The sequence below is a fragment of the Sinohyriopsis cumingii genome, unplaced genomic scaffold (genome assembly GCF_028554795.1).
Source record: "Sinohyriopsis cumingii isolate HCF-2022 unplaced genomic scaffold, ASM2855479v2 utg000940l, whole genome shotgun sequence".
NCBI lineage: Eukaryota > Metazoa > Mollusca > Bivalvia > Unionida > Unionidae > Sinohyriopsis > Sinohyriopsis cumingii.
The window spans coordinates 1,323,294-1,350,718 of NW_028315945.1; the positions used below are offsets into that span (position 1 = coordinate 1,323,294).

General features: G+C 35.2%; 1 protein-coding gene across 7 annotated transcripts in view; it reads right to left on the bottom strand.

The window, feature by feature from the left end:
- Positions 1-2,927: 2,927 nt before the first annotated feature.
- Positions 2,928-27,425, bottom strand: part of LOC149772983 (PDZ and LIM domain protein 7-like) — a 130,508-nt gene continuing 106,010 nt past the window's right edge. For 6 of the 7 annotated variants that reach the window (XM_089946998.1, XM_089946997.1, XM_089946999.1 and 3 more), the window contains 6 exons: positions 27,217-27,254; positions 25,379-25,616; positions 21,226-21,412; positions 14,635-14,755; positions 12,062-12,177; positions 2,928-7,327 (listed from right to left, as the gene is read on the bottom strand). In XM_089946998.1, the coding sequence (XP_089803124.1) occupies positions 7,250-7,327; positions 12,062-12,177; positions 14,635-14,755; positions 21,226-21,412; positions 25,379-25,616; positions 27,217-27,254 (778 nt within the window). In that variant the 3' untranslated portion in view covers positions 2,928-7,249. The remainder of the gene's footprint in view (positions 7,328-12,061; positions 12,178-14,634; positions 14,756-21,225; positions 21,413-25,378; positions 25,617-27,216; positions 27,255-27,425) is intronic. The other variant, XR_016417515.1, reaches the window with a different exon arrangement.

The following is a 27,425-nucleotide window of genomic DNA, read 5'->3' on the forward strand; positions in this document are numbered from 1 at the left end:
AAATATGACCCATGAGAGACTGATGTTGTGGACATTCTGTACTAAGTATTCAGAGAAATATGAAAATGACCATGGTACATGTTTTCGCAAGCCTGGTTGGTGAAATGCAGGTGTTATTAGTTTGTGTGGATGTTAAAGAATAATAAATGTTGAATCAGAAACTAAACTGGTTTCTGTTTGAATTTAGTAGCATCAGTGAATTTAGGCAGGGCTATAAAAAAATTATTTCAGTGATTCTGTGGGTTATTGACAAGAAATTATAGTTTTAAGCCTTGTATAGCTGTTTCTGCATATGTGTGTCAAAGAAAAAGTATTTGCATTTGTGCTAGTTTTTGTACACAGTGCTATGTGTGCCAGATTTATATTATTGCTTTGTATACACTGAACCATAATACATATTTTTTAATGCTTGTTTCTCACCATGGGGGATTTGCAGTTCTTGTCAAAATTGCAAAACTTAAGGCTTTTAATGTATGTTTCTTTAATTCACATTTTGGTGCTCCTGTATATCACTGGACATTTTTTTTAAATGTTAGTAAAAAAATGTAGGGTCTCAAAAATCCTGCCTCCTACAATGCCTACTTGCAATGACTTGTCTCTTTTGATAGAGAAACTATATGACATCCAAACTATCTGGATGCATCCAGTAAAAGGGAGGCAACCCAAGGTGTTATGCATTGATAGTGAAGTAGTTATCCAACTAAATGAAAATAAGCCATAATTCTCTTAGGTCCCATTTACTTTGCACCATAAAACCAATAACATATTGGAAGTGATGCTGAACACCAACGAACCATACCTCTCTATAGGCCTAACAAAAGTACTTCGTTATGCAGAATGAACAAGTTTAAGCATTTATAAAAATGCAACAATAAAAATGCATGACAAGTTCTGCCTGTTAGAGATTAATATCTATTTCTAGACTTTTATGAGCTCACTACAGAATTTCTAAAAAACAAATTACAGTGACCAACGTTTGCCACAGTTCTCCAGGAATCAATTGCCGACTACATCAACCTGTAAGTTAAATGTGAATCCTAATGGGTGGCTGACCAGTGCTATTGCTGGAAAGATGTGAACCATAATGTTACCACAAAATCACACTTAAAGCTTGTCTGAGTTTATGGTTTTGACAGTCCAGTAGCTAGGCAATTGTCATAATATTGTCAGAACTTGTGGCCCTGTTGGTCTGACAGCTTGGTAATATCTTAATGTCAGAGTTTGTGGCCCCGATAGTCTGACACTTAGGCAGTTATCATAATATTGTCAGAACTTGTGGCCCTGTTGGTCTGACAGCTTGGTAATATCTTAATGTCAAAGTTTGTGGCCCTGATGGTCTGACACTTAGGCAGTTATCATAATATTGTCAGAACTTGTGGCCCTGTTGGTCTGACAGCTTGGTAATATCTTAATGTCAGAGTTTGTGGCCCTGATAGTCTGACACCTAGACAGTTATCATAATATTGTCAGAACTTGTGGCCCTGTTGGTCTGAAAGTTAGGTAACATCATAATATTGTCAGAGTTTGTGGCACTGATGGTATGACACCTAGATAGTTGTCATAATTTTGTACGAGTTTGTGGCCCTGATGGTATGACAGCTAGGCAGTTGAAATGATTTAGCATCTACATATTCAAATTCCTCATCCAATGACACAATAACTGAAAATCACATAAATATAAATAGCACTAAAGAGTACAACCAGGTACCTCTGGCAATTGTTTGATTGGCTGTTTTTATCATAATCAAGTTGTAGGCATGATACAGTCTTGTCATAAATGGCAACTGATTGATTGGCTGTTCTTACTGTATTCATGTTGTAGGCATGATACAGTCTTGTCATAAATCGCAACTGATTGATTGGCTGTTCTTACTGTATTCATGTTGTAGAAATGATACAGTCTTGTCATAAATGGCAACTGATTGATTGGCTGTTCTTACTGTATTCATGTTTTAGGCATGATACAGTCTTGTCATAAATGGCAACTGATTGATTGGCTGTTCTTACTGTATTCATGTTGTAGGCATGATACAGTCTTGTCATAAATCGCAACTGATTGATTGGCTGTTCTTACTGTATTCATGTTGTAGAAATGATACAGTCTGGTCATAAATGGCAACTGATTGATTGGCTGTTCTTACTGTATTCATGGTGTAGAAATGATACAGTCTGGTCATAAATGGTAACTGATAGATTGGCTGTTCTTACTGTATTCATGGTGTAGGCATGATAGTCTTGTCATAAATGGTAACTGATAGATTGGCTGTTCTTACTGTATTCATGTGGTAGAAATGATACAGTCTGGTCATAAATGGCAACTGATTGATTGGCTGTTCTTACTGTATTCATGGTGTAGAAATGATACAGTCTGGTCATAAATGGTAACTGACAGATTGGCTGTTCTTACTGTATTCATGGTGTAGGCATGATAGTCTTGTCATAAATGGTAACTGATAGATTGGCTGTTCTTACGGAATTCATGTTGTAGAAATGAGACAGTCTTGTCATAAATGGCAACTGATTGATTGGCTGTTCTTACTGTATTCATGTAGAAATGATACAGTCTGGTCATAAATGGCAACTGATTGATTGGCTGTTCTTACTGTATTCATGGTGTAGGCATGATACAGTCTTGTCATAAATGGCAACTGATTGATTGGCTGTTCTTACTGTATTCATGCTGTAGGCATGATACAGTATTGTCCGAATTTGATAACTAAGTTATACATGAAAACAAAACTAGATAAAGCCTGTAAACAAGCAATTGATGACATGATGGTATAACAAAGGATCAAAGTTGGTAAATGCTGCTGGACGGCTCTATTGGTGAAGCTTACTAAAGCAAAATAATTTCAGTACTGAGAAAAATATACAAGTTATTCCTTTTTAAATACTCAACTGGAAAAATATAAAACAAAAGTCAAATATTAATATATAAGTTTATTTCCAACTCTGGAAAAATATACTAATTTATCATTCCTAAAAATGGGGCACCAAATATAAATCAGATACGAGATTTGGCATTTAATAAAACACTCTAATAGAATCTTATAATAAGGAAGTGTATAAAATACCCGGTAAGGGTTTGTAAAACTGCATCTATATAGACCACATGTGAAGAAGGAAAATATCCTGTAAGGGTTTGAAAAAATGCATTTACATAGACCAACTGAGAAGAAGGAAAATATTTCACTCGTGACTGGACAATGCACCACACATGTCGAAACAATTCCAAACCATTCAAAAACTGTTAAAAAGGTACTGAAAATACTCCTTGTTATTATGAATCTGTACAATTTATTCCAAATAAAGCAGGCCTAAAATCGAAGACTGTCTTTCTCAGAAATTAAAAGATTTATAAACCATTACACATCCAGATAAATTCAGTACGAAAATCACTATTTTCAACACCACTCAACTTTGCACAAGCCGACATAAACTTTTAAATCAGATCTAATGTATGATCTAATAACCAGTCATGGTTAGCCAAGAGCTTTGTACCCCTTTTTTGCACTATGAAAAAACTACACATAATGTAAATTAAATGTAAGACTCAGACTTTGGGCTTGAAACCAGAGTTCACGTCTTTAAGCTACTTCCAATTTCAATGGTCAAATGTACAGCATAGCAATCAAACAAACTTTGTAAATTATACGCTTCATTTTACATAATGCACTGATGTCCCAAATTTATATACTCCTATCTGTGTTGTCACAAAATAACAGTAATTTATCTAAATAAAACTACATCAGATGATATAGAATCTGCAGGCAGACCCTGTACCAACGAAGTTAATGAAGACACTACTAACAATCCATAAATGGCTTAAATTAAAAACACTAATTAAATATTCACTTTAAATTATTTCCCCAAACAATTCTTAAGATACATGATACATGAACAAGGAAAATAACAATATAACTTTTCATGCACACAGCATAAGAACAGGACAATAGCAAAAACCTAAAGCAAGCCAACACTAGCACACAAATACAGTATTGCATATTCAGGCATACTGAGTTGCATGATTTATACTCGTCTTCAAACAGTCGTAATGAAAGCAAAATGCAAAATATTCTTTAAAAATGCAAATCCATAAATCAGCCATTTCTGTGTGTGACTTATGATTATTCACTTCACACAGAATTATTGATGTGAATTAAATTTGTAACCTTTAATTGCCCATTTTAATTGCTATATCATTAGCCTTTAATTGCCACATCTGGATGCTATATCAGTAGCCTTTAATTGCCCCTTTTTGGTGTTGCATCATTGGCCTCTCATTTTCTATCTGAGGTGTTGCATAAGTAAATTTATTTCCTTATCTAATTAGTGTGAAAAACTTGATCATAACTTTCATTTTCATTTGACATTGATTTCCTCAGTACTTTAGCTTGCTGCATTTAATTTCAAAAGACTAGAGAAATAAATATACCATCAAAGGATATTGCAAGTTAAATCCAATAATGAGTAGAGAAATAAATATACCATCAAAACATATTGTGAGTTAAGTCCAATAATAAGCCGTATATAGATATAATAAGATAAGTAAATACACATCCTGCATGCATTAAATGTATTTCAACAGTATGTGTATCAAAATCAGTTAAATATGTTAACTAGCCATTCATACTGCTTAAAAAGAGCATATACACCTATATGTATTTACAGTCTTCTATATGTGACATCTATGCAAGTCAAACTTTCATCAAGATTAAGATAGCAGATCCGACATGTTATAGTTGCGGAGATCGTTTATCACATGGTCATTCATGATTGCATTAGGTCATCTTGGACACAGAACATAATCACACCCTGACTGGGAAAATTTCAACTCTATTAAGCTTAGAGAACAAAGTACCACTCTACAAAGATATCTTGAGAAGAAGCAAAGAATAATTAATGGTTAATTGATAAGTACCCTAAGGAAAAGTAAATCTCACTCTTTCCAATTTTCTGTAGTAGTGAATTTCCTTTCTCTTATTCAAATACCAAGATTCATGTGGGCTGGATTTTTTTTCTTCCATTATTTAAAATGTCAAAACATTTTAAATTATTGCCAGCTAAAAGAAATAAATTCCCAATACTAATGACAACAAACAATTTGTGTAACTTGAATTCCCAATATAACCAACCTTGATAACAATCATTTAGTGTAACTGGAATTCCAATATTCGTGACCTTGATAACAATCAATTAGTGTAACTGGAATTCCAATATTAGTGACCTTGATAACAATCATCTAGTGTAACTGGAATATCAATATTAGCGACCTTGATGACAATCAATTAGTGTAAATGGATTTCCAATATTAGCAACCTTGATAACAATAAATTAGTGTAACTTTTGAGTTTCAATGAGCATTATTTCCATAAAAGAATTTTCAGATAAATGCAAACTTAAATTTAGTTTGGAATTATTACAACTATGAAGGAAATAAATGCAGCACATAATCTAAATTAAATGGGAATGAATATATATACCAGCTACATAACTGCAATACACAATCAAATCTACACTACCCATCGTCAGTAGCAAATAACACCGCAATAAACAATCAAATCCAGTACTACCCATCCTCAATAGCAATTATAACCTCAATACATCATCAAATCCAGTACTACCCATCCTCAATAGCAATTATAACCTCAATACATCATCAAATCCAGTACTACCCATCCTCAATAGCAATGATAACCTCAATACATCATCAAATCCAGTACTACCCATCCTCAATAGCAATTATAACCTCAATACATCATCAAATCCAGTACTACCCATCCTCAATAGCAATTATAACCTCAATACATTATCAAATCCAGTACTACCCATCCTCAAAGCAATAATAACCTCAATACATCATCAAATCCAGTACTACCCATCCTCAATAGTGAATATTACCTCAATAAACAATGAAATCCAGCAATATCCATTATCAACACTAAATGTAAATGCTGTAACAAGACACAATCCTGTGCATGCAGAGGGTTGTATTTATAAACCAAACCAATACTATTAATATTCACACTGTGTTTTCATTTGAAATGCATTATTTCCCTTGCCACTCAAGGCATTGTTCAATACAAACAGCCATATACACTTTTAACAGCAAAAGGCAGTATGCTTCTGTTGAATGACCTCTACAGTTAAGGTATTATCAATACAGCAGACACTAACTAGAATGGTACAGCATTATATACAATATTTGAGACTTAATATTTGTATCACATGACTCCTGTGTTATGTAAGTTGATATATTAAAACATGTATATAAACAACTTATGACATCACAAAGTCATGCCAGGTAAGACAAAGATGAACTCATCAAATACATTTAATCTTTTCATTTAAGATGGCTCACAAAAGAATGGACCAAATGAGCACTCATGCAAATATTCCCAATAAACACCTCCAAATTTTACTTAATTAATTATATTATTGAGTATCTGGACCTGAATTTGTGCATCAAACATGTCTATATTAAATTTGAACCACTGACAAAACAGACCCAAATCGTTGTTGTGATATCTTTGAGAACCTATCAACCCCATTTCTAAAACCATTTAACCTGAATCCTAATACCATCACTGATGATCAATTTGTAAAAGCAAGGCATCCCAAGGACTCCCCTCAATGCCAACTTTAACAGTAAGTTTGATTCTGGATCCCTCTTGTACATTTTTTAATATGCACTGCATATACATCCTAAATACCCTGACCATTACCCTGGCCTCCTCATGCCACCTTGAAAAGATTTTTCATATTATTAGCAATGAGAGCTACTTTCCCCAACCTTTAACTTTTATTCTTTGACCATCACTAACTATACATCTCGGACAGCTAACAAGCTTAAGGCTATGAATGCATCACACAATATACTTATTATTAAAATGCAGCATACAACTGTGCATGTAATACTAAAAACACTAATATGGAAGTCTGTAACATTCATAATGACTGAGTGTATATAAAAAATGTAGGGATGCTTACTGATGCCATAGTCCTACTATACAAGCTAATGTCTGCTACCTTTTATACACATTTGAAATGCATTTATCATACTTGGTATGCTGTCAAATTAGTACAACATTCAGATGGTATGTAAAACAATGGCTTAGTTACTAATAGAGATCAGTTCAATTACAACATGAGATAGGCACGTGTCTTGCATGATGTTTTATGTAAGGCAATACTAAAGGTACACTTCCGGTGTATCAGTATCCAAAGCAACAGGTCCTTCTGGACTTGCTTAACGGGCATGCTTTTTGCAGTATGGTTTACCTCCCTTTGCATAGAATGGTTGCCCTTCTAAGTTCACTTGGCAAGTCTGTGGAAAGAAAAGAAAACGTTTTTGCAAAAGAAGACAAGGTTTTTGTTAAATTCAAATGAGTACTCATAACATGAATTGTATAGGAATCATCACCTAAATAGCATACAGCAGACAAAATTCTATATTCCAAACCATACAGAAGTTTATCACAAAATCCTCCAAGTTCAAAATAATTATGATGTGTATTGAGAATTGCTGTTCATGCATTTAAGCAGATCACATATGAACACCAAGGTTTAAATGATCAAAATTTTAGCCAGAAGTCTAACAATAATCAACACAGTAACTAAGTGAATATATTAAGATGTCAGCTATGGAAACAAATTTAAATTTCAGCCAGACTGAGAACATTTTTCAATTCAGAATTGTGTCTTCATGTTATTTCCAATAAAATGTGTGGAATATTTTGAACATTTATGTATGTTGACCTGGTTACACTCAGCATGCACATGACTGACTCTCAGCATGTAAATATACATACTGACTTAGCTGCACCTGGTATGTACATCACTGACACTCAGCAAATACATCACTTACACTCAGCATGTATATATGCATGCTGACTTAGTGCACTTGACACACACCTCACTTACACTCAGCATAAACATCAGTCTCTCAGCATGTACATCACTGACACTCGGCATGTACATCATTAACATTCAGCATGTACATCATTAACATTCAGCATGTACATCATTAACACTCAGCATGTACATCATTAACATTCAGCATGTACATCACTGACACTCAGCATGTACATCATTAACACTCAGCATGTACATCATTAACATTCAGCATGTACATCATTAACACTCAGCATGTACATCATTAACATTCAGCATGTACATCATTAACACTCAGTATGTACATCATTAACATTCAGCATGTACATCATTAACATTCAGCATGTACATCACTAACACTCAGCATGTACATCATTAACATTCAGCATGTACATCATTAACATTCAGCATGTACATCACTGATATTCAGCATGTACATCATTAACATTCAGCATGTACATCACTGACATTCAGCATGTACATCACTGACACTCAGCATGTACATCATTAACATTCAGCATGTATATCATTAACATTCAGCATGTACATCATTAACACTCAGGATGTACATCACTGACACTCAGCATGTACATCATTAACACTCAGCATGTACATCACTGACACTCAGCATGTACATCATTAACATTCAGCATGTACATCATTAACATTCAGCATGTACATCACTGATATTCAGCATGTACATCATTAACACTCAGCATGTACATCACTGACACTCAGCATGTACATCATTAACACTCAGCATGTACATCACTGACACTCAGCATGTACATCATTAACATTCAGCATGTACATCATTAACATTCAGCATGTACATCATTAACACTCAGGATGTACATCATTAACACTCAGCATGTACATCATTAACACTCAGCATGTACATCACTGACACTCAGCATGTACATCATTAACATTCAGCATGTACATCATTAACATTCAGCATGTACATCATTAACATTCAGCATGTACATCACTGATATTCAGCATGTACATCATTAACACTCAGCATGTACATCACTGACACTCAGCATGTACATCATTAACACTCAGCATGTACATCATTAACATTCAGCATGTACATCACTGACACTCAGCATGTACATCATTAACATTCAGCATGTACATCATTAACATTCAGCATGTACATCACTGATATTCAGCATGTACATCATTAACATTCAGTATGTACATCATTAACATTCAGCATGTACATCATTAACACTCAGCATGTACATCATTAACATTCAGCATGTACATCACTGACACTCAGCATGTACATCATTAACAGTCAGCATGTACATCATTAACATTCAGCATGTACATCATTAACACTCAGCATGTACATCATTAATACTCAGCATGTACATCATTAACACTCAGCATGTACATCATTAACACTCAGCATGTACATCAAAAATATTCAGCATGTACATCACTGATATTCAGCATGTACATTATTAACACTCAGCATGTACATCATTAACATTCAGCATGTACATCACTGACATTCAGCATGTACATCACTGACACTCAGCATGTAAATCATTAACACTCAGCATGTACATCATTAACATTCAGCATGTACATCATTAACACTCAGCATGTACATCATTAACATTCAGCATGTACATCATTAACACTCAGCATGTACATCATTAACATTCAGCATGTACATCACTGACACTCAGCATGTACATCATTAACACTCAGTATGTACATCATTAACATTCAGCATGTACATCATTAACATTCAGCATGTACATCAATAACACTCAGCATGTACATCATTAACATTCAGCATGTACATCAAAAATATTCAGCATGTACATCACTGATATTCAGCATGTACATTATTAACACTCAGCGTGTACATCATTAACATTCAGCATGTACATCACTGACATTCAGCATGTACATCATTAACATTCAGCATGTACATCAAAAACATTCAGCATGTACATCACTGATATTCAGCATGTACATCATTAACACTCAGCATGTACATCATTAACATTCAGCATGTACATCAAAAACATTCAGCATGTACATCACTGATATTCAGCATGTACATCATTAACACTCAGCGTATACATCATTAACATTCAGCATGTACATCACTGACATTCAGCATGTACATCACTGACATTCAGCATGTACATCAAAAACATTCAGCATGTACATCAAAAACATTCAGCATGTACATCACTGATATTCAGCATGTACATCATTAACACTCGGCGTGTACATCATTAACATTCAGCATGTACATCATTAACATGCAGCATGTACATCATTAACATTCAGCATGTACATCATTAACATTCAGCATGTACATCATTAACACTCAGTATCTACATCATTAACACTCAGTATGTACATCACTGACACTCAGCATGTACATCATTAACACTCAGTATGTGCATCATTAACATTCAGCATGTACATCATTAACATGCAGCATGTATATCATTAACACTCAGTATGTACATCATTAACATTCAGCATGTACATCAAAAACATTCAGCATGTACATCACTGATATTCAGCATGTACATCATTAACACTCAGCGTATACATCATTAACATTCAGCATGTACATCACTGACATTCAGCATGTACATCATTAACATTCAGCATGTACATCAAAAACATTCAGCATGTACATCAAAAACATTCAGCATGTACATCACTGACATTCAGCATGTACATCATTAACACTCAGCGTATACATCATTAACATTCAGCATGTACATCACTGACATTCAGCATGTACATCATTAACATTCAGCATGTACATCAAAAACATTCAGCATGTACATCAAAAACATTCAGCATCTACATCACTGATATTCAGCATGTACATCATTAACACTCAGCGTGTACATCATTAACATTCAGCATGTACATCATAGACATTCAGCATGTACATCATTAACACTCAGCATGTGCATCATTAACACTCAGCATGTGCATCATTAACACTCAGCATGTACATCATTAACACTCAGCATGTGCATCATTAACACTCAGCATGTGCATCATTAACACTCAGCATGTGCATCATTAACACTCAGCATGTACATCATTGACATTCAGCATGTACATCATTAACACTCAGCATGTACATCATTAACACTCAGCATGTGCATCACTGGTTCTCAGCATGTACATGTTGACCTGATAAGAAGTAGTACTCCTATCAAAATGGAGGTGGAAACTGGCTAAAAATTAATATTATGTCTCATGGGCAAAAGTTAATAAAAAAAGGCCAAAACTTTCCAAAAGAATCCCTCAGTTTGTATTAGCATACTAATCATATAGACACAACTCAGATTTGAAATCCCTTCTCCATCTGGCTGAAAATTCACTTTTTTCATAGCACAATAGCATTATACCCATGCAATGTCAGGCTGAAGTAGCAAGGATCCCACACTGAAAGAAAACATGATGAAAGAAAAAAAATGGTAATAACACTGTCCAAAATGAGAAAACTAAATCCAGGAAAAACAAATTTTAAGTCTAACAGATAATGTTCACACCAAATTGCATCATAATATGTTCGATAGTATTTTGGTATACAATTTTCAACGACTAGTAGGGGCCCTTCCAAGTGTTCTTTGGTACACAATTTTCAATCACTAGTAGGGTCCCTACCAAGTGATTAAGTGATTTTCTGTTAGTACAATTTTCCATGACCAGTACAAAAATGTTATGTTTAAAACACAAATACTGCAATCAAAATTGTTACTGAAAGATGGATGGCAAAATGTTTTGTTAGAAAACAAGATCAACCATTATTTAATGTACAATTTTTAGGAAGACAGTCAATTCAACTTTCTTTATTTAAATATATTCTACAGTACAAATGCATCCTTTTGCTTGTAAGTGGGATACATTTGATTGTTACTAACTATGCAAGATTTTGCTTGTTAGTGGGGTAAATTTGTTAGTGTAAGATGACATGTAGATAGTACAGAACATGATATGGCTTGCTGAAATGCTATCACCTTTCATTTTTTTCTGCAGAAGCTATAACATCCAACTATAAATCACATGCAAACTGCATATTAATTAATAATTCTCTGCAAAGATATACAATAATGTAAATTCTAAGGCATCTTATAATTATTTCTAAATGTCGAATACTCACTGAGCAGTTGAAACACTCAGAGTGGTAGTTGTTATTAAGAGCTTCCACCCATCTGTCTCCAGGTTCAATGGGGAAGTTACAAGCACTACACATCGTCTGGAACATTTGGCGCCAATCTGAAATTCAGAAAAAGAATTGTAACATAAAATGCCCTGGATATACTGAACGATATGTGTACATAGAATGTAGAATAGGTGAATTTGACAATGAAATTAAATGGTGTAACTCAATAAAAAATGTAAACAAATTAATGGACATCTTATTGTGTTGCAAGGAAGAGAGCTATATTGTTGAAATGGATCTACAGAGAGAAGAAAAAATAAACACCAAATCAGCATGGGGATAAGTTGTTGCAAGAAAAGATCTATCCTGCCTGACAAAGTCTCAGACAATTTGGGAGCAAAACAAAATTTAACAATGAAGATAAAAATGGACAAAGCTAATATATTTCACCATTTGTAACAATAAAGGCAGGCAAGGTAATTAAAGAATGAGTCTGAAAAATAACACTTTTACTACTGTAATGAATTTTTGTGAAAATCATTTGCTAGCGACCATGAAATTTCTGCAATCCCAGAACCTTTCTGACATGCATCAATATTTCTTGTTTTTATATGGCCCCCTCCAGTGGCCTAAGTGGCTGAACATCCATGTTGGATGTGGGAGGTTGTGGGTCAGAACCACGGACAAATCATACCAATGACTTTAACAATGGTACAAGCAGCTGCTTTGCTTGGCACTCAGCATTAGGAGGTTAATGTTAGGACTGGTTGGCCTGGTGTCAGAATAATGTGACTCAATGGGACATCATGCAAGATGTCTTTGGCATGATGGACAAGTAGCAGACATCACTAAACTGACACACTGCAGACATTGTAGCAATACGACTCAAACTGTTAAAGCCATGTTAAAAATCCAAATCACATACACACACACACAAGCTCACTCTTTACAATATAGGGAACATTGTCTCAGAATCAGCCACATACCCAGAATGGGACAAAAATTATTAACCAGTACTTGTGCCTATATAACGTTTAAAAATAAAGCCAACTTTACGTAGACCATCAGTTTGAAGTACAGACTGCAAATCCTCCTAGACACCACAGAGTAGTGTCTAGAAAGTTCCAAGAATCCATATGCAATACCAATGGAAAGTGCCTAGAAGGCTACAAGACATCATATTTGATGCACAGAGTAGTCCCTTGAAGGCTCTAGGACACCATATGCAATGCCAAGAGTTGTCCCAGAACATGTGTGCAATGCCAAGAGATGTCCTAGAACACTATAAGACAATATATGCAATGTAAAGAGTTGTCCTAGAATACTACAAGACACCATATGCAATGCCAAGAGTAATGCCTAGAACACTACAAGACACCATATGCAATGCCAAGAGTTGTCCTAGAACACTACACGACATCATATGCAATGCCAAGAGTTGTCCTAGAACACTATAAGACACAATATGCAATGCCAAGAGTTATTTTAGAACACTACATATGCTATGCCAAGAGTTGTCCTTTAACACTACAAGACACCATATGCAATGCCAAGAGCTGTCTTAGAACACTTACAATACACTATATACTATGTATACAGAAGGCTAGAATGCTCAAAGACACCAAATGCAATGCTAAGGGTAATGCTATTAATAAGGTTTCAAGATAACATATGCAACACCAAGAGTAATGCCTCAAAGGCACAAAAACACCATGTGCAACACTAAAAGTACCTTCAAGGCTCCAAAATATAATATGCAATGCCACAAGTGCCTAGGAGGCTTCAAGACACCATAAGCAACACCAATAGTGCCTATGAAGAACAATATACCAAATGCAACACCAGGAGTGTGCTTAGAAGCCCTCAAGACACCATATGCAACACCAAGAATAGTGCCTAGGAGGCACAATATGCCATATGCAATGCCAGAAGCAGTGTCTTAAGTTGGCTCTTTCAAAGTAAAATAGTATAAATGAAAGGCTATTCAACTAATTATTTTATCACGTTTCTCCTAACAAGGACAACTTTTAGAATCTGTAGTGAATTATTTTTCCTCTCTATAGAATTTTTTCCACAACAAAAGGTGCCATGGCATCAAACAAGCCCTATTTCACTTGAACTTGTGGTTATCATGGCAGTGTCCATTCCCCATAATAGGAAATGTACTAGATTTTTACCCGGAATGTTCCAAACGTTCAGTTTATTCATGTTTACAAAGATGCACATGTACAAATATATTTAACTTCAAACAATAACAATAATTTCTTTCATTTTTTACTCCTATAAATCAAATAGTTACCTTTGTGTCTATATGAAAACTCTGTCTAACTGAAAGACAACTCCAACCCAGTTAGGAAGCAAAGAGATCAAGAAACTCGTTCAGATAGTTTTAGCTTTTATGGCGAAAGGAGGCAATTAAAATACACAAAATCAACATGATTCCACGCCCATATATTTATAGAGTAGCTGCTGGTGGGTAGGCCATACTAGTTGTCACCTGTGAAATATTAACATATTTAAGTCATAGGCACTTTACCAATGGCAACATAGAATTTGGAATAGGAACTGACCATTTTCACAGTAGGGGTTTCCATCCTCCAAATGGAACTGTCCACCTGCAATTGGTTGCTTACAGTGATGACAAACAAAGCAGGCTGGATGGAAAGTCTTCTGCAGGGCATTAACACATTCCTGAAAAACAGTAACATGAGGATTACCAAAGTCATAAACTCCCCTGCCAAATTCTACTTTTAGTTCTGTAATAACAGTGTCTAAACATCCCCTGCCAAAAAAAAAAAGAATATTATGTTTCACTTTAACAATACAAGATACGTAAACTTTCTGTACACATGTACATTTAGGATAGCATAAAATAGAAGAGAAGATGCTTTAATATGAATGAATGTATCATGTTTCATGATGGTATATGCAATACAAATGTATCAATCATGTTTCATGATGGTATAAGCAATACAAATGTATTATAACATTTCATGATGGTATATGCAATACAAATGTATTTAGAATATTTCATGATGGTATATGCAATACAAATGTATTATAACATTTCATGATGGTATATGCAATATGAATGTATTCATAATATTTCATGATGGTATATGCAATACAAATGTATTTAGAATATTTCATGATGGTATATGCAATAGAATGTATTTGTAATGTTTCATGATGGTATATGCAATATGAATGTATTCATAATGTTTCATGATGGTATATACAATAAAAAATGTATTTAGAATCTTTCATGACGGTATATACAATACAAATGTATTTATAATATTTCATGATGGTATATGTAATACGAACGTATTTGTAATGTTTCATGCTGGTATATGCAATATGAATGTATTCATAACGTTTCATGATGGTATATACAATACAAAATGTATTTAGAATCTTTCATGATGGTCTATACAATACAAATGTATTTAGAATATTTCATGATAGTATTTGCAATACAAATGTATATATAATGTTTCATGATGGTATATGCAATCTGAACGTATTCATAATGTTTCATAATGGTATATGCAATACGGGGTCCCGAGTGGCTGAGTGTCTAAAGCACTCTCCGTCACGGATCACTGACATCTCATCTCTGTCTGCATGGGTTTGAGTCTAGGATTCAGCTAACATAGGTATGTGAGAAAGCTTGCCAGTAGCTTCTCATGGGTCAGTGGTTCTTCCTGGGGTTTTCCCGGGTTCTTCCTCCACCATTAATACTGGCTGCAATGCATAGCCTATTGTGTGCTGAAAAATGGTGTTAAACCCCACAACAACAACAACAACAATAATATATGCAATACAAATGTATCTATCATGTTTCATGATGGTATATGCAATACAAATGCATTATAATATTTCATGATGGTATATGCAATACGAATGTATTTATAATGTTTCATGATAGCATATGCAATACAAATGTATGTATGTTTCATAATGGTATATGCAATACGAATTTATGTTTCATGATGGTATATGCAATATGAATGTATTATAACATTTCATGATGGTATATGCAAAAGAAATGTATTTATAATATTTCATGATGGCATATGAAATATTTTCCAATATATCTAAAGCACAGCTTTAAGTGAATACGTGCGAAATTAAAATCGATATACTAACACTCACAGGATGAATGTTATTGCCAAGTTTTACAGTTGCATATGATAATAGTGTTCTTAAAAAATGCAGCTGAATGTAAAATAAAATCTTGTTGTTGTCACCCATGCTTTCTGTAGATCCACCAGAGGCACCCGACTACTCCCTTTTGGTCATCACATTTAGACCAAACATTCTCACAAAACAACGAGTGATTCATAGCCTATCAGAAGGTCTTGGCATTTCATAATTTTGAAACCCCTCCAATCTCATCATTCTACTTTCATGACATAATTCCAAAGTGATCCAATGAAGGAAGAGTTTTAAACAGGGCTTCGACTCCAGAACATTTCTGCTTCCAAAGTTTATTGGCAATTGAGACCTTCTACAGAGATGTGACAAGTACATGATCATTCTTTACACGTCCTACACATGCTTCAACATACTGATTCATTCTCAGCTCTTGCAGTTCAGCATGTCTACTGCAGAGACAGCAACATTCCTGCATGCCACACCATAAAAACCATTTGCTAATTTGGGTGTTTGTTTGACAATATTAACAACCTTACTTCCCTCAACATGTGGTGGACAATCAATGTAGAGAAGTCTGACCTTTTTCCTTTTCAACATTCTGGTCCATCTAGGTAAAGAATCCTTAACACTTGGCATCTTTCTCCCAAATGCAATGAAAGAATCGTTCATGTACCAAAGAAGGCATCAACCAAGGTTCTGAAGTGGACCTTCAGTAAGACATTAGACCAAGTTACATCCCATTTCAGGATGTCCTCCACATAAAAGACAGTGTTCATGGAGGACACACTACAAAATCATTTGGTAAGTATGGTTTTAGGTTTACAAAATGAACAATCTTACTTCCCTCATTTGCAGTTCAGGGTGTGTAACCAATGTAGAGAAGTCAGACCTTATCTGTTCTCAACATTTTGTTCATCTGGATATGGAACTCATAACAAATAATAACTTAGCATCTTTCTCCAAAACGCATTGATGGCATAACTCATGGATTGAAGAAAGTGTCAAAGACATTGTTTAGGCCAGTAAGTGTCTTACTGTGACTTGGCCTACTTTATGTGGGTGAACTGTCACAATGCCAGTTTACTACTGGGCTTGCAATGGTCAGTGTCAAATGGATTCTTCAAGAGAAATCTCTTCATATCAACCTCTTGGAAATGAAAGCCATTCCCAATGCCTTCCACATGGTCTTGATAATGAGGACAATTCGCTTGTGGCGAATTACCTCTGCAGTGGGTGGAACACTTGCCAGACCTTTGCCTCATGGTAGGAGAATAAATTCATGATTATCAATATCAGGTGATATTCAAGTCTTACACATTCCAGTCTGGGTTAATGTCCTAACTGACTGTTTATCAAGAGAGGACAACTACATACAGTTTTGTCCCTCCAGGAACATTTGATTGGGTTTGTCACTTTGGGACCATCCAATGCTTGACATGTCTTTTTCATTTTACCACAACCCCCGAGGCATGGGCTGTACATGCTCTTTTAATCAGCTGGGAGATAATGGGGATATGCACCATCCTTTCGTCACTTGCTATTGTGAAAAAGTAAAATAAATGAGTGGCACAGATTGCAGGATCTCTGACTGTCCCACTTTGATCAATGATCTGCTTAATTTAGTGACAGACATATCCAGACCAGTCATAGTGACCTAAACTCTACACAAGCATTAAAGACTGCCACTAATCCATCCATGTCCAACCTAAGTCTTCTTTCACTCCTGCTCCTTTCAGGGATGTCCTGATTGAAAAGGAGTTGAGAGCTTCTGTCCTGGAGGGGATCACAAAATCTGAATGACTGGTTTCACATCAGTGATGTCAAACCACTATCAGCACCAATTCACCAATGGTTAACTTCTTTCTCTTCCTCTTTGAAGACCAGAAGTGGGTACTGTTCCATGACCTCATTAGCTCAGTTACTGATAATGGTAAATTCAACTTGCAGTTTGAATGAATTTATATCTGATATCCATAGATCCATACTACATGCAGTTCCACTCTGATGGTTCAGACATTTTAATGACACAACCTTTCTGTTACTGGCCAACCAACTATTTACTCCATCCCACCGAATTACCTGTCAAGAGAGGCAAAGATGCTGTGTATGCACACTCATCTGTTATGTACACTGCACAGACAACATCCACATCAACAGTACAACTGAATGCAGGAATTCAAAACATAACCCTCAAAGCACTCATCACTTGGCTAAAGGGAGTTATTAAATCAGTGTATTCTTAACACTCTCACAGAATCGGTTACACAATGAAGATTGCAGCTTACGAAATATGCACAAGCTCTATGAGACTGGCCTTGAATATAGTGTCTCATTTAAGAACATAGCAGAGTCAGTATTTGCATGACACGACCTTACTAAGGAGAATCTCATTGGGTTTCTGGTAGCTGCACATGTACAAAAGCACAACCTTTGACATAGTCTTGAATTTGCCACTTTCACTGAAGGTGAAAGAGAAACTTTTGATGATGAAACAATAAGTTCTGTATCCCAAACAGATCTCTCATGCATGTGTATAAACAAACTGCCTTTTGTTCTCCTAAACTAACATTAGAAGTTCATCCTTTTACCAGAGTTCCTACTGGGTGACAGGTAGAGGTATGATGCTCAGTATTTCCTCCTCCTCTTGCCTGTAATATATTTGATGGCAAAAGCAAATTTGTGTGTTTCTCTGATAATACTTATCTGATCACATGACAAATAATCCCTCCCACCCTTCCCAACAATGCAAACATTCATCAAGGTGTTGCTCAATTAAAAGAGTGGTTTAAACTTTATACAATGGTAGCAACCTAGCTGGTAGAAAGGGGAGTAAACCTGTAAGAGTTGCTTCCCTTTGACTACATAATGTACACCAAAGAACGTTATCTAAATGATGTCGGATCAAGTAAGTATTATTGGAGGAACATTAAAGACATGATCAGTTTCATAAAAGTATGGGTGGTCGTGTTCACCATTGCAATATCTTTAACTAATCTTGGGACCTCTGTGTTATACATGTCCATGTAAGTACCAAACCAGACAGAAACACTAATTAATTGAAAAATAGGGAACCAACATGTCTGTGCCACTGGAGGGCAAGTTTTCCAGGTGGCTTGATGGTAATCTGGCTAGACTATTTGTATGTGGCTCCATAATATGCAGTATGGAACAGGCCAGTTGTGGCATGACTTATTATTATGCATTCTGGCTGCTAACAATTTTGTACTGCAGGCCAGTTGGCTGTACTGGCTACCTGAAAACCAGAACAGTGGCAGATGGCAAAGATAGCTAGAATAGTAACTGCAAAGTAAGAATGAAACAAAATTTGTCTGGACTGAAACTGCAAAGTAAGATTGAAAGTGCATTTGTCTGGACTGAAACTGCAAAGTAAGAATGAAAGCACATTTGTTTGGACTTAAAGGCACTCTTGACCTGCTCACTAGGCAGCTCTAAAGTATGAGCCAATTCTCTTGTCAACTCCAACAAGATACAATGACAGAATGGATACAAAATTCCCCTAAGTCATCAACTACTTTACTGTCTTCTGAATAAGTCAGCTCACATAAAACTTGTGTAATGGCTGCTGGCTACCAATGCAACCTGAAAATGTCACTCTCCATACATTTGGAATTTACACATGTCCCTTCTGACAATTCTGTACAGACACTGGAAGGTAAAGATTAAGTACATTTAAAGGCACGTCTCTTGTGTCCTCAGAGAAGTTACACTTTCTATATCTAGTCACCATTATATATCTTAAATAACAATGAAAACATGAGTAATAAATGGGCAGTGACAACATGCAAACTGTATTAATAAAAGCAAATACTTCAAGACCAAAAATACTAAACAGTGAATATAAACAGTAAAAGGCAAAACTAATGTTTTCAACAAGTAAAAAAAAACTTTATTATTAAAGAAAAAACAATAATAAAGCTACTAATGTCTTGAATTAACTTTAATTACTGATATTTTATAGGAAGACAAATTCTGAATTATATCAAGAGGCAAAAGTGATGAGATACTGAATAGTCAAAGTGAAAATTACAATTGATTAACATCCAGAATACAGGTGGCAAAATGAGGCAATTATAATGGTATCATGAAAGAGTTCTTCCAACAGATGCTATTTTTATTACCTATACGACATGCAGATGGGAGAGATCAAATAATTTTTTTTACTCTTTTAAGTAGGACTGGATGTGATAAGCAGCAGCATTTAAATCCAAATGGTAATGTGATCGGGTAATGTGTTTGCCACAGAAATCCATACACTGGGTAACATGTTTGCCACAGAAATCAATACATCAGGTAATGTGTTTAACACAGAAATCAATATATCAGGTAACATGTTTAACACAGAAATCAATACATCGGGTAACATATCTGACACATAAATCAATACATCGGGTAATGTATTTGACAATGAAATCAATACATCAGGTAACGTATCTGACACAGAAATTAATACATCAGGTGATGTATCCAACATAGAAATCAATAGGTTGGGCAATATATGTGACACAGCAATCAATACATTGGGTAATGTATCCAACATAGAAATCAAAAGATCAAGCAACATATTTGACATAGAAGTCAATACCTGGTGCAGCTCTTGCAACATTATTTATTGTTCTGTGTAACTGCTTTTTGCCTCACAAGTCATATAAACAGACAATACTGAAGAAAAAGTCTGGCCCTTTATAGAAGTGGCCAGTATAATGAGTCTGGCCCTTTACAGAAGTGGCCAGTATAATGAGGTTTGGTCTTGCAAGGGCCATAATATGCTGTGTTTAAAAAAAAAGTCAATTTATCTCGAGTGGCTGGTTTATTGCATTTAAATTTAATATAAATGTAATGTTTTTGGAGTATCATTGTTTTAGCATACATTAATAGAACTTCATTGTAGTACACACAAAAATTCAGACCACCTGATGCCTGCAAATATCAAAATCAAAACTCTGCTCAGTCAAAATTATTTTACAAAATATATTCCTTACCCCAACAATAGCCTTATCACACTTAGCACAGTGTGGGGCAAAGTACAGCTCATAGTCCTTCTCACAGTAAAGATTACCCCCTTCCTCCACAAATCCAATTTCAATCAGGCGAATCCCACAGCGTGGATTCTGGCAAACGAAATGGTCTGGACACCAACTCTGTCCCATGGCCATCACAAAGGGGCCTCTGTCAAGAAAAACAAACACCTCAAGTTAAAATACTTAAATAGGTAAGATATAGTCATTTAATTGCAATACATATATCTAAAGTTAAAAGTTGTATGTATGTATGTATGTATGTATGTATGTGTATATGTATATATGTATGTATGTCTGTATGCATGTAGTCATTTAATTGCAATACATATATCTGAAGTTAAAAATTGTATGTATGTATGTATTATGTATGTATATATATCTCTCTCTCTCTATATATATATATATATAGTCATTTCATTAAAATATAGCATTCTCCAACTTTTATTTTGGGTCTTCAAGAATTTTTTAGAACTACCTTTGCAATGTACAACCTATTTATTGATTTAGATAACATGAGCAAGACAACTTTCTGTGATTACATGAACTGTTGGTGTGATAAAATAAGCCCACCACATTTGCACGTCAGACATATGCCCAAAAAATTTAACTCGCACTTTTTCTTGCCATACAAATTTTTGATGTACAGGATTCATACACTGTGATGAGGAATTGTTCAATCTTCAATGCAGACAACATAGGATGACATGTCTGCTTCCAATGTAGGCATCGTTATGTCAGACTTGCTTCCCCTAATCTCAGTGAGCTCTCATGTGATTTCTTTCAGGCTGTGCAACATGTCATCCAGACAAATGAACCTTGCTGCTTTTTGTTACTAGCAAAATATTTCCAAATGAAAACAACATACACTCATAATCACCAGCTGAGAGAGCAAAAGAAGCAGAACACGGCAAAGTAACTGTGGAGCATAACTTTAAAGAACAAATGGAGAATGAATTCCCTTGGCTGAAATACAGCACATCCATTGGGATGACCCATTTGAATTGTAATTGGGAAGACTGCAAAAGTGAATAATCCTTTCATGACAGGGTCAAAGAACTTTAAAAAATCTGCCCTTGTTCTCCACGAGGTATCTGGAGAAAACATTATCACCCAAGGCATTCTTTTTCAACAAAGAAATAGGAAGCTTCAAAGAAAAATGATTTATTTGGATTACAAAGGCAGTCATTGTACATCTTGTACTGATTTAGATGTAATTTGTTGGTTTGTAACTTTGCTGCAATAAGACAAAGACTGTTAAAAGTGCAACTTACTAGATGCATGATGAACCATTACACTCGATGACTTTTGGATAAATGTGCTCTAGGAAGATTTAAAATTAAACTGATGACGATACAAATTTCATGACATAGGCAGCACACAACCTGTCATTTGGTTAACAATGTTTATTTTGGTTGTTGTAATGGCTTACATATGTTATATGTAACGTGTTGGCTTATATATATGTAATGTGTTGGCTTATACATGTTATATGTAATATGTTGGCTTATATATGCTATATGTAATGTGTTGGCTTATATATGTTATATGTAATATGTTGGTTTATATATATGTGTTGGTTTATATATGTTATATGTAATGTGTTGGCTTATATATGTTATGTGTAATGTGTTGGCTTACATGTTATATATATAATGTGTTGGCTTATATGTAATATGTTGGCTTATACATGTTATATGTTGGCTTACATATGTTATATGTAATGTGTTGACTTGTTTATGTTATACGTAATGTGTTGGCTTATATATGTTATACGTAATGTGTTGGCCTATATATGTAATATGTAATATGTTGGCTTATGTTATATGTAATGTGTTGGCTTATGTTATATGTAATGTGTTGGCTTATACATGTTATATGTAATGTGTTGGCTTATATATGTTATATGCAATGTGTTGGCTTATATATATGTAATGTGTTGGCTTATACATGTTATATGTAATGTGTTGGCTTATACATTTTATATGTAATGTGTTGGCTTATACATGTTATATGTGTTGGCTTATACATGTTATATGTAATGTGTTGGCTTATACATGTTATATGTGATATGTTGGCTTATATACATATAATGTGTTGGCTTATATATATCTAATGTGTTGGCTTATACATGTTATATGTAATATGTTGGCTTGTATATATTATATGTAATGTGTTGGCTTATACATATGTAATGTGTTGGCTTATACATATTATATGTAATGTGTTGGCTTATATATGTTATATGTAATGTATTGGCTTATGTTATATGTAATATGTTGGCTTATATATATGTAATATGTTGGGTTATATATATATAATGTGTCGGTTTACATTTGTGCTGCAAAAGTGCAACTATAAACTAAAAGGAAAATTAATAAACTATGACTGGACAATGCATTTGTTAAACTCTTTGAGTGGACAATGCATTTGTTAAACTCTATGAGTGGACAATGCATGTGTTAAACTTTATGACCAGACAATGCATTTGTTAAACTATATGACTGGACAATGCATTGTTAAACTCTATGACTGGACAATGCATCGGTTAAACTCTATGACTGGACAATGCATTTATTTGATTATTATGCATGTCTGTTGTTTTGTAATTTTCAAAGAGTTAGGGTCAAGGGAACATATAATGTAAGTTGTAATTTCCTATGTTAAGCTGAAAATATTCTGGAGCAAGACAAAAAAAAAAATCTGTACATTCTTGACCCCACCAATTTCATTACATTCCTGACCCCACCACCACCATTTTCACTTGACCCTCACCACCCAGTTTTGACACCAGGGGTTTTCTTAACCCTAAACCTCTTGACGGAGATACACTGCCACAATTTTGAAATGATTTGAACCAATGTCTGAACACTTTTTCTAACCCAAGTTATCATCTGAATTGATTATCAACAAAGTCTAACTGAGCAAAAGTGTAACTTACATTCTCCATCGTTACATTTCTATTCATCTCTTGTCCTGATATATCCACTTCTGAACATAAATTTATGCCAAAATAAATCTATTTATCAGTAAGTACTGAACAATTATTTGTATTAAATACTGGATATAAATATTATAAGATACAAAAATATTTAAAATGTATAAAGATTCAAAACAGTTAACCCATTTTATCCTGAATACGACTATGGTTGTAATACTTCTTTCTTTCCTGAATACGCCTGTGGTTGTAGTATCCCATTTTATCATGAATATGACTACAATTGTATTCTACTACGTATGTGTGTAGTGTCTCTAGAAACAAGTTATACATCACAAATATTTGTGTATTTCTTCATCAACACAGGAAATGGTTAAAACATGCATGCACAGTGAAATTTTCAAAAAAACGTTGGAAAATAAATTGTTGGCTTGAAAATCGATCGATAAAATGATGGACGACAACTCAGATGTAAACATGGATGTTGATAGCGAGGGTAGCTACACTGAAGTTGATGATATGGATGATTCTGATGATAATATTGACTTAAATGATGGGTTAGAATTTAATCAAGTTGATGAAAGAGATGACGCATGGCTTCATACACTTTTCGACAGTGATTCGGAGAATGAAGCTGACTTTGAAGGCTTCAAGAGGAATGGGTCTGGGATGATTTTAAACCTTGGTTGCAGCCATGATTTAAACTGATAGAAGGGGCAACTGTTCAACACCCAGAAAAAGCCAATGCAACATTACTTTGAGTTACTTTGGGATGATTTAATCTGGAAATAACTTGTTGATGAACAAACCGTTACACTGAACAGGAGCGTAGAAAAAATCCTCTTCTGCTGTATGATGCTCTGTTTTACCATAATGTATTTAGAATTGCTTCTCAGGAATCAAGGCACTGAAGTTGAAACTGGTAAACAGGATAAAATGGTTTAATGGCTGAAACAATAACCAGACTCGACAACAAATTTCAGACAATATGACGGAACAAATAACTTAGAAGAGATCTGAATCAATATGCAATTCAAATGAAAGAAAAGTCCCACATACAAGAAACTTTGAAATATTAAAGATTTTGAGTCCAGCATCATCTGTAAAGAATCTTCAGTGATCAATTTCCTGGTGCTATGATTGTGGGGAAAGGAATATATCATCATATCATTGTTTTACCTGATGGGAGATCCACATGAGGCACATACAGGAATCCTTCCTCCTGCAGGAACATCACCACTCCTCATCACAGCATCCCCTATCTTGCCCCTCACTGCCCCTACACCGGTTGGCTTGGATGGGGGTGAGATGGGGCCTGAGGATGCAGGTGGGGGAGGCTTGATAGTTGGGGTGAAGGGCTTGGCCCCCGAGGCTTGGCCAGGCTGACCACCAGGGGTCCAAACCCCTGGCTTGGTGGCTGAAAGAGACGAGACAATTATATAGACAGAATATCAAATTCTGGTCACTATTACAAAAGATCAAACTGTTTGAATCATTCTATTTAGTAACCAGCTTTCTCAATTATTTTGAACTATTTACGATTTTCTTTTTTGTCACCAATTCAGCAGAACACTTCAACACATCATAGGCCAATCTTCTGCCTATAACTTGGTTAAGATGAACTAAAGAAAGCATTATAATGGACATCACAGCTAAAAGCATACTTCCTGATGAATGGGCAGTCAGCTGGTGATACTTGTCAATGGCACATGCCACTGATCTTTACATCTCTCCCCAATAAAGTGCAAGTCAGCTGAGAATTTACTAATATATTATCATCCAGCATTAACAAAGAAGAACATTATCTGTAGGAGAAAAGGTCATGCATATTTAAAGAAATGAAACACTGACATAATACTGATAATTTCACAAATAATGTATTTAAATTGTGCATAAAATTAACTTAACTCTGAATAGATCATACCCGTATCTGCCACAGCACAATGTGCCAGCAGATCACGAAGATGTAAGTTGTTTATTTTATTTATGAACACCAGAAAAAAACATTAACCTTCACAATCTGTCAATGCATTGTTCAAAATGGGTCCATGCTGTAGACCATAATTTGCCAGCATGATATCCAGCAGTAGATTATGGACCAGTGTTGACTCTAATCTTTTAATGTGTTGTCTAAAGGTAGATATGGATCCAAGTTTATAAACGTTAAATCTGTCAATATATCAAGTGACAGATCATGGTCCACACTATAGACCAAAAGCTGTTGATGCACTGTCAAGTGGCAGATCTTGGTCTGCATTTTTAGCCCTACCCTTAAGAGTCGACTCAGTCCAAGCATTGTCAAGTGACACATTTGGGTCTGCATTTTTAGCCCTACCCTTAGAGTCAACTCAGTCCAAGCATTGTCAAGTGACACATTTGGGTCTGCATTTTTAGCCCTACCCTTAGAGTCGACTCAGTCCAAGCACTGTCAAGTGACAGATTTGAGTCTGCATTTATAGCCCTACCCTTAAGAGTCGACTCAGTCCAAGCATTGTCAAGTGACACATTTGGGTCTGCATTTTTAGCCCTACCCTTAGAGTCGACTCAGTCCAAGCACTGTCAAGTGACAGATTTGAGTCTGCATTTATAGCCCTACCCTTAGAGTTGACTTAGTCCAAGCATTGTCAAGTGAAAGATTTGGGTCTGCATTTTTAGCCCTACCCTTAGAGTCGACTCAGTCCAAGCATTGTCAAGTGACAGATTTGGGTTCACTCTGCAGACCTTGACCTGTCAGCATACTGTCCAATGGCAGACCAGCTTCCACAATGTCGATTCTGATCCATCAGTATGATGGCCTATGACAGATCTGGAGCCATGTTGTTCCCAATCCACATGACAGACTCTGAGCTGTTAGACATGTGTCCAATAGCCTATCTGTGTCGACACTAGAATGACCTGTCAACATATTGGCCAATGGCTGATCCAAGTCAACACAGTTCACAAATGGGTGCATGTTATTCAGCAATAAATACATTAAGAAAGTTTCTGTACAGGCAAAAGAGTTGGCAAAAACTTACCTGGTGTAATCAATTTTGGAGCGCTTGGTGGTGCTTCACTAGAAAACAAACATAAAAAGTCAAGTTAAAGTTGTTTTCATTAGAAAGAATTTTATATTTATCATTCATTATACTCACTTTTGGTACAAAACCTATATGAACAATAATCATTTGAAGGGAGTGAATGCTGTACTGGGCAAAAAGAATTTCCAAGAATGTTTAACTCTCGA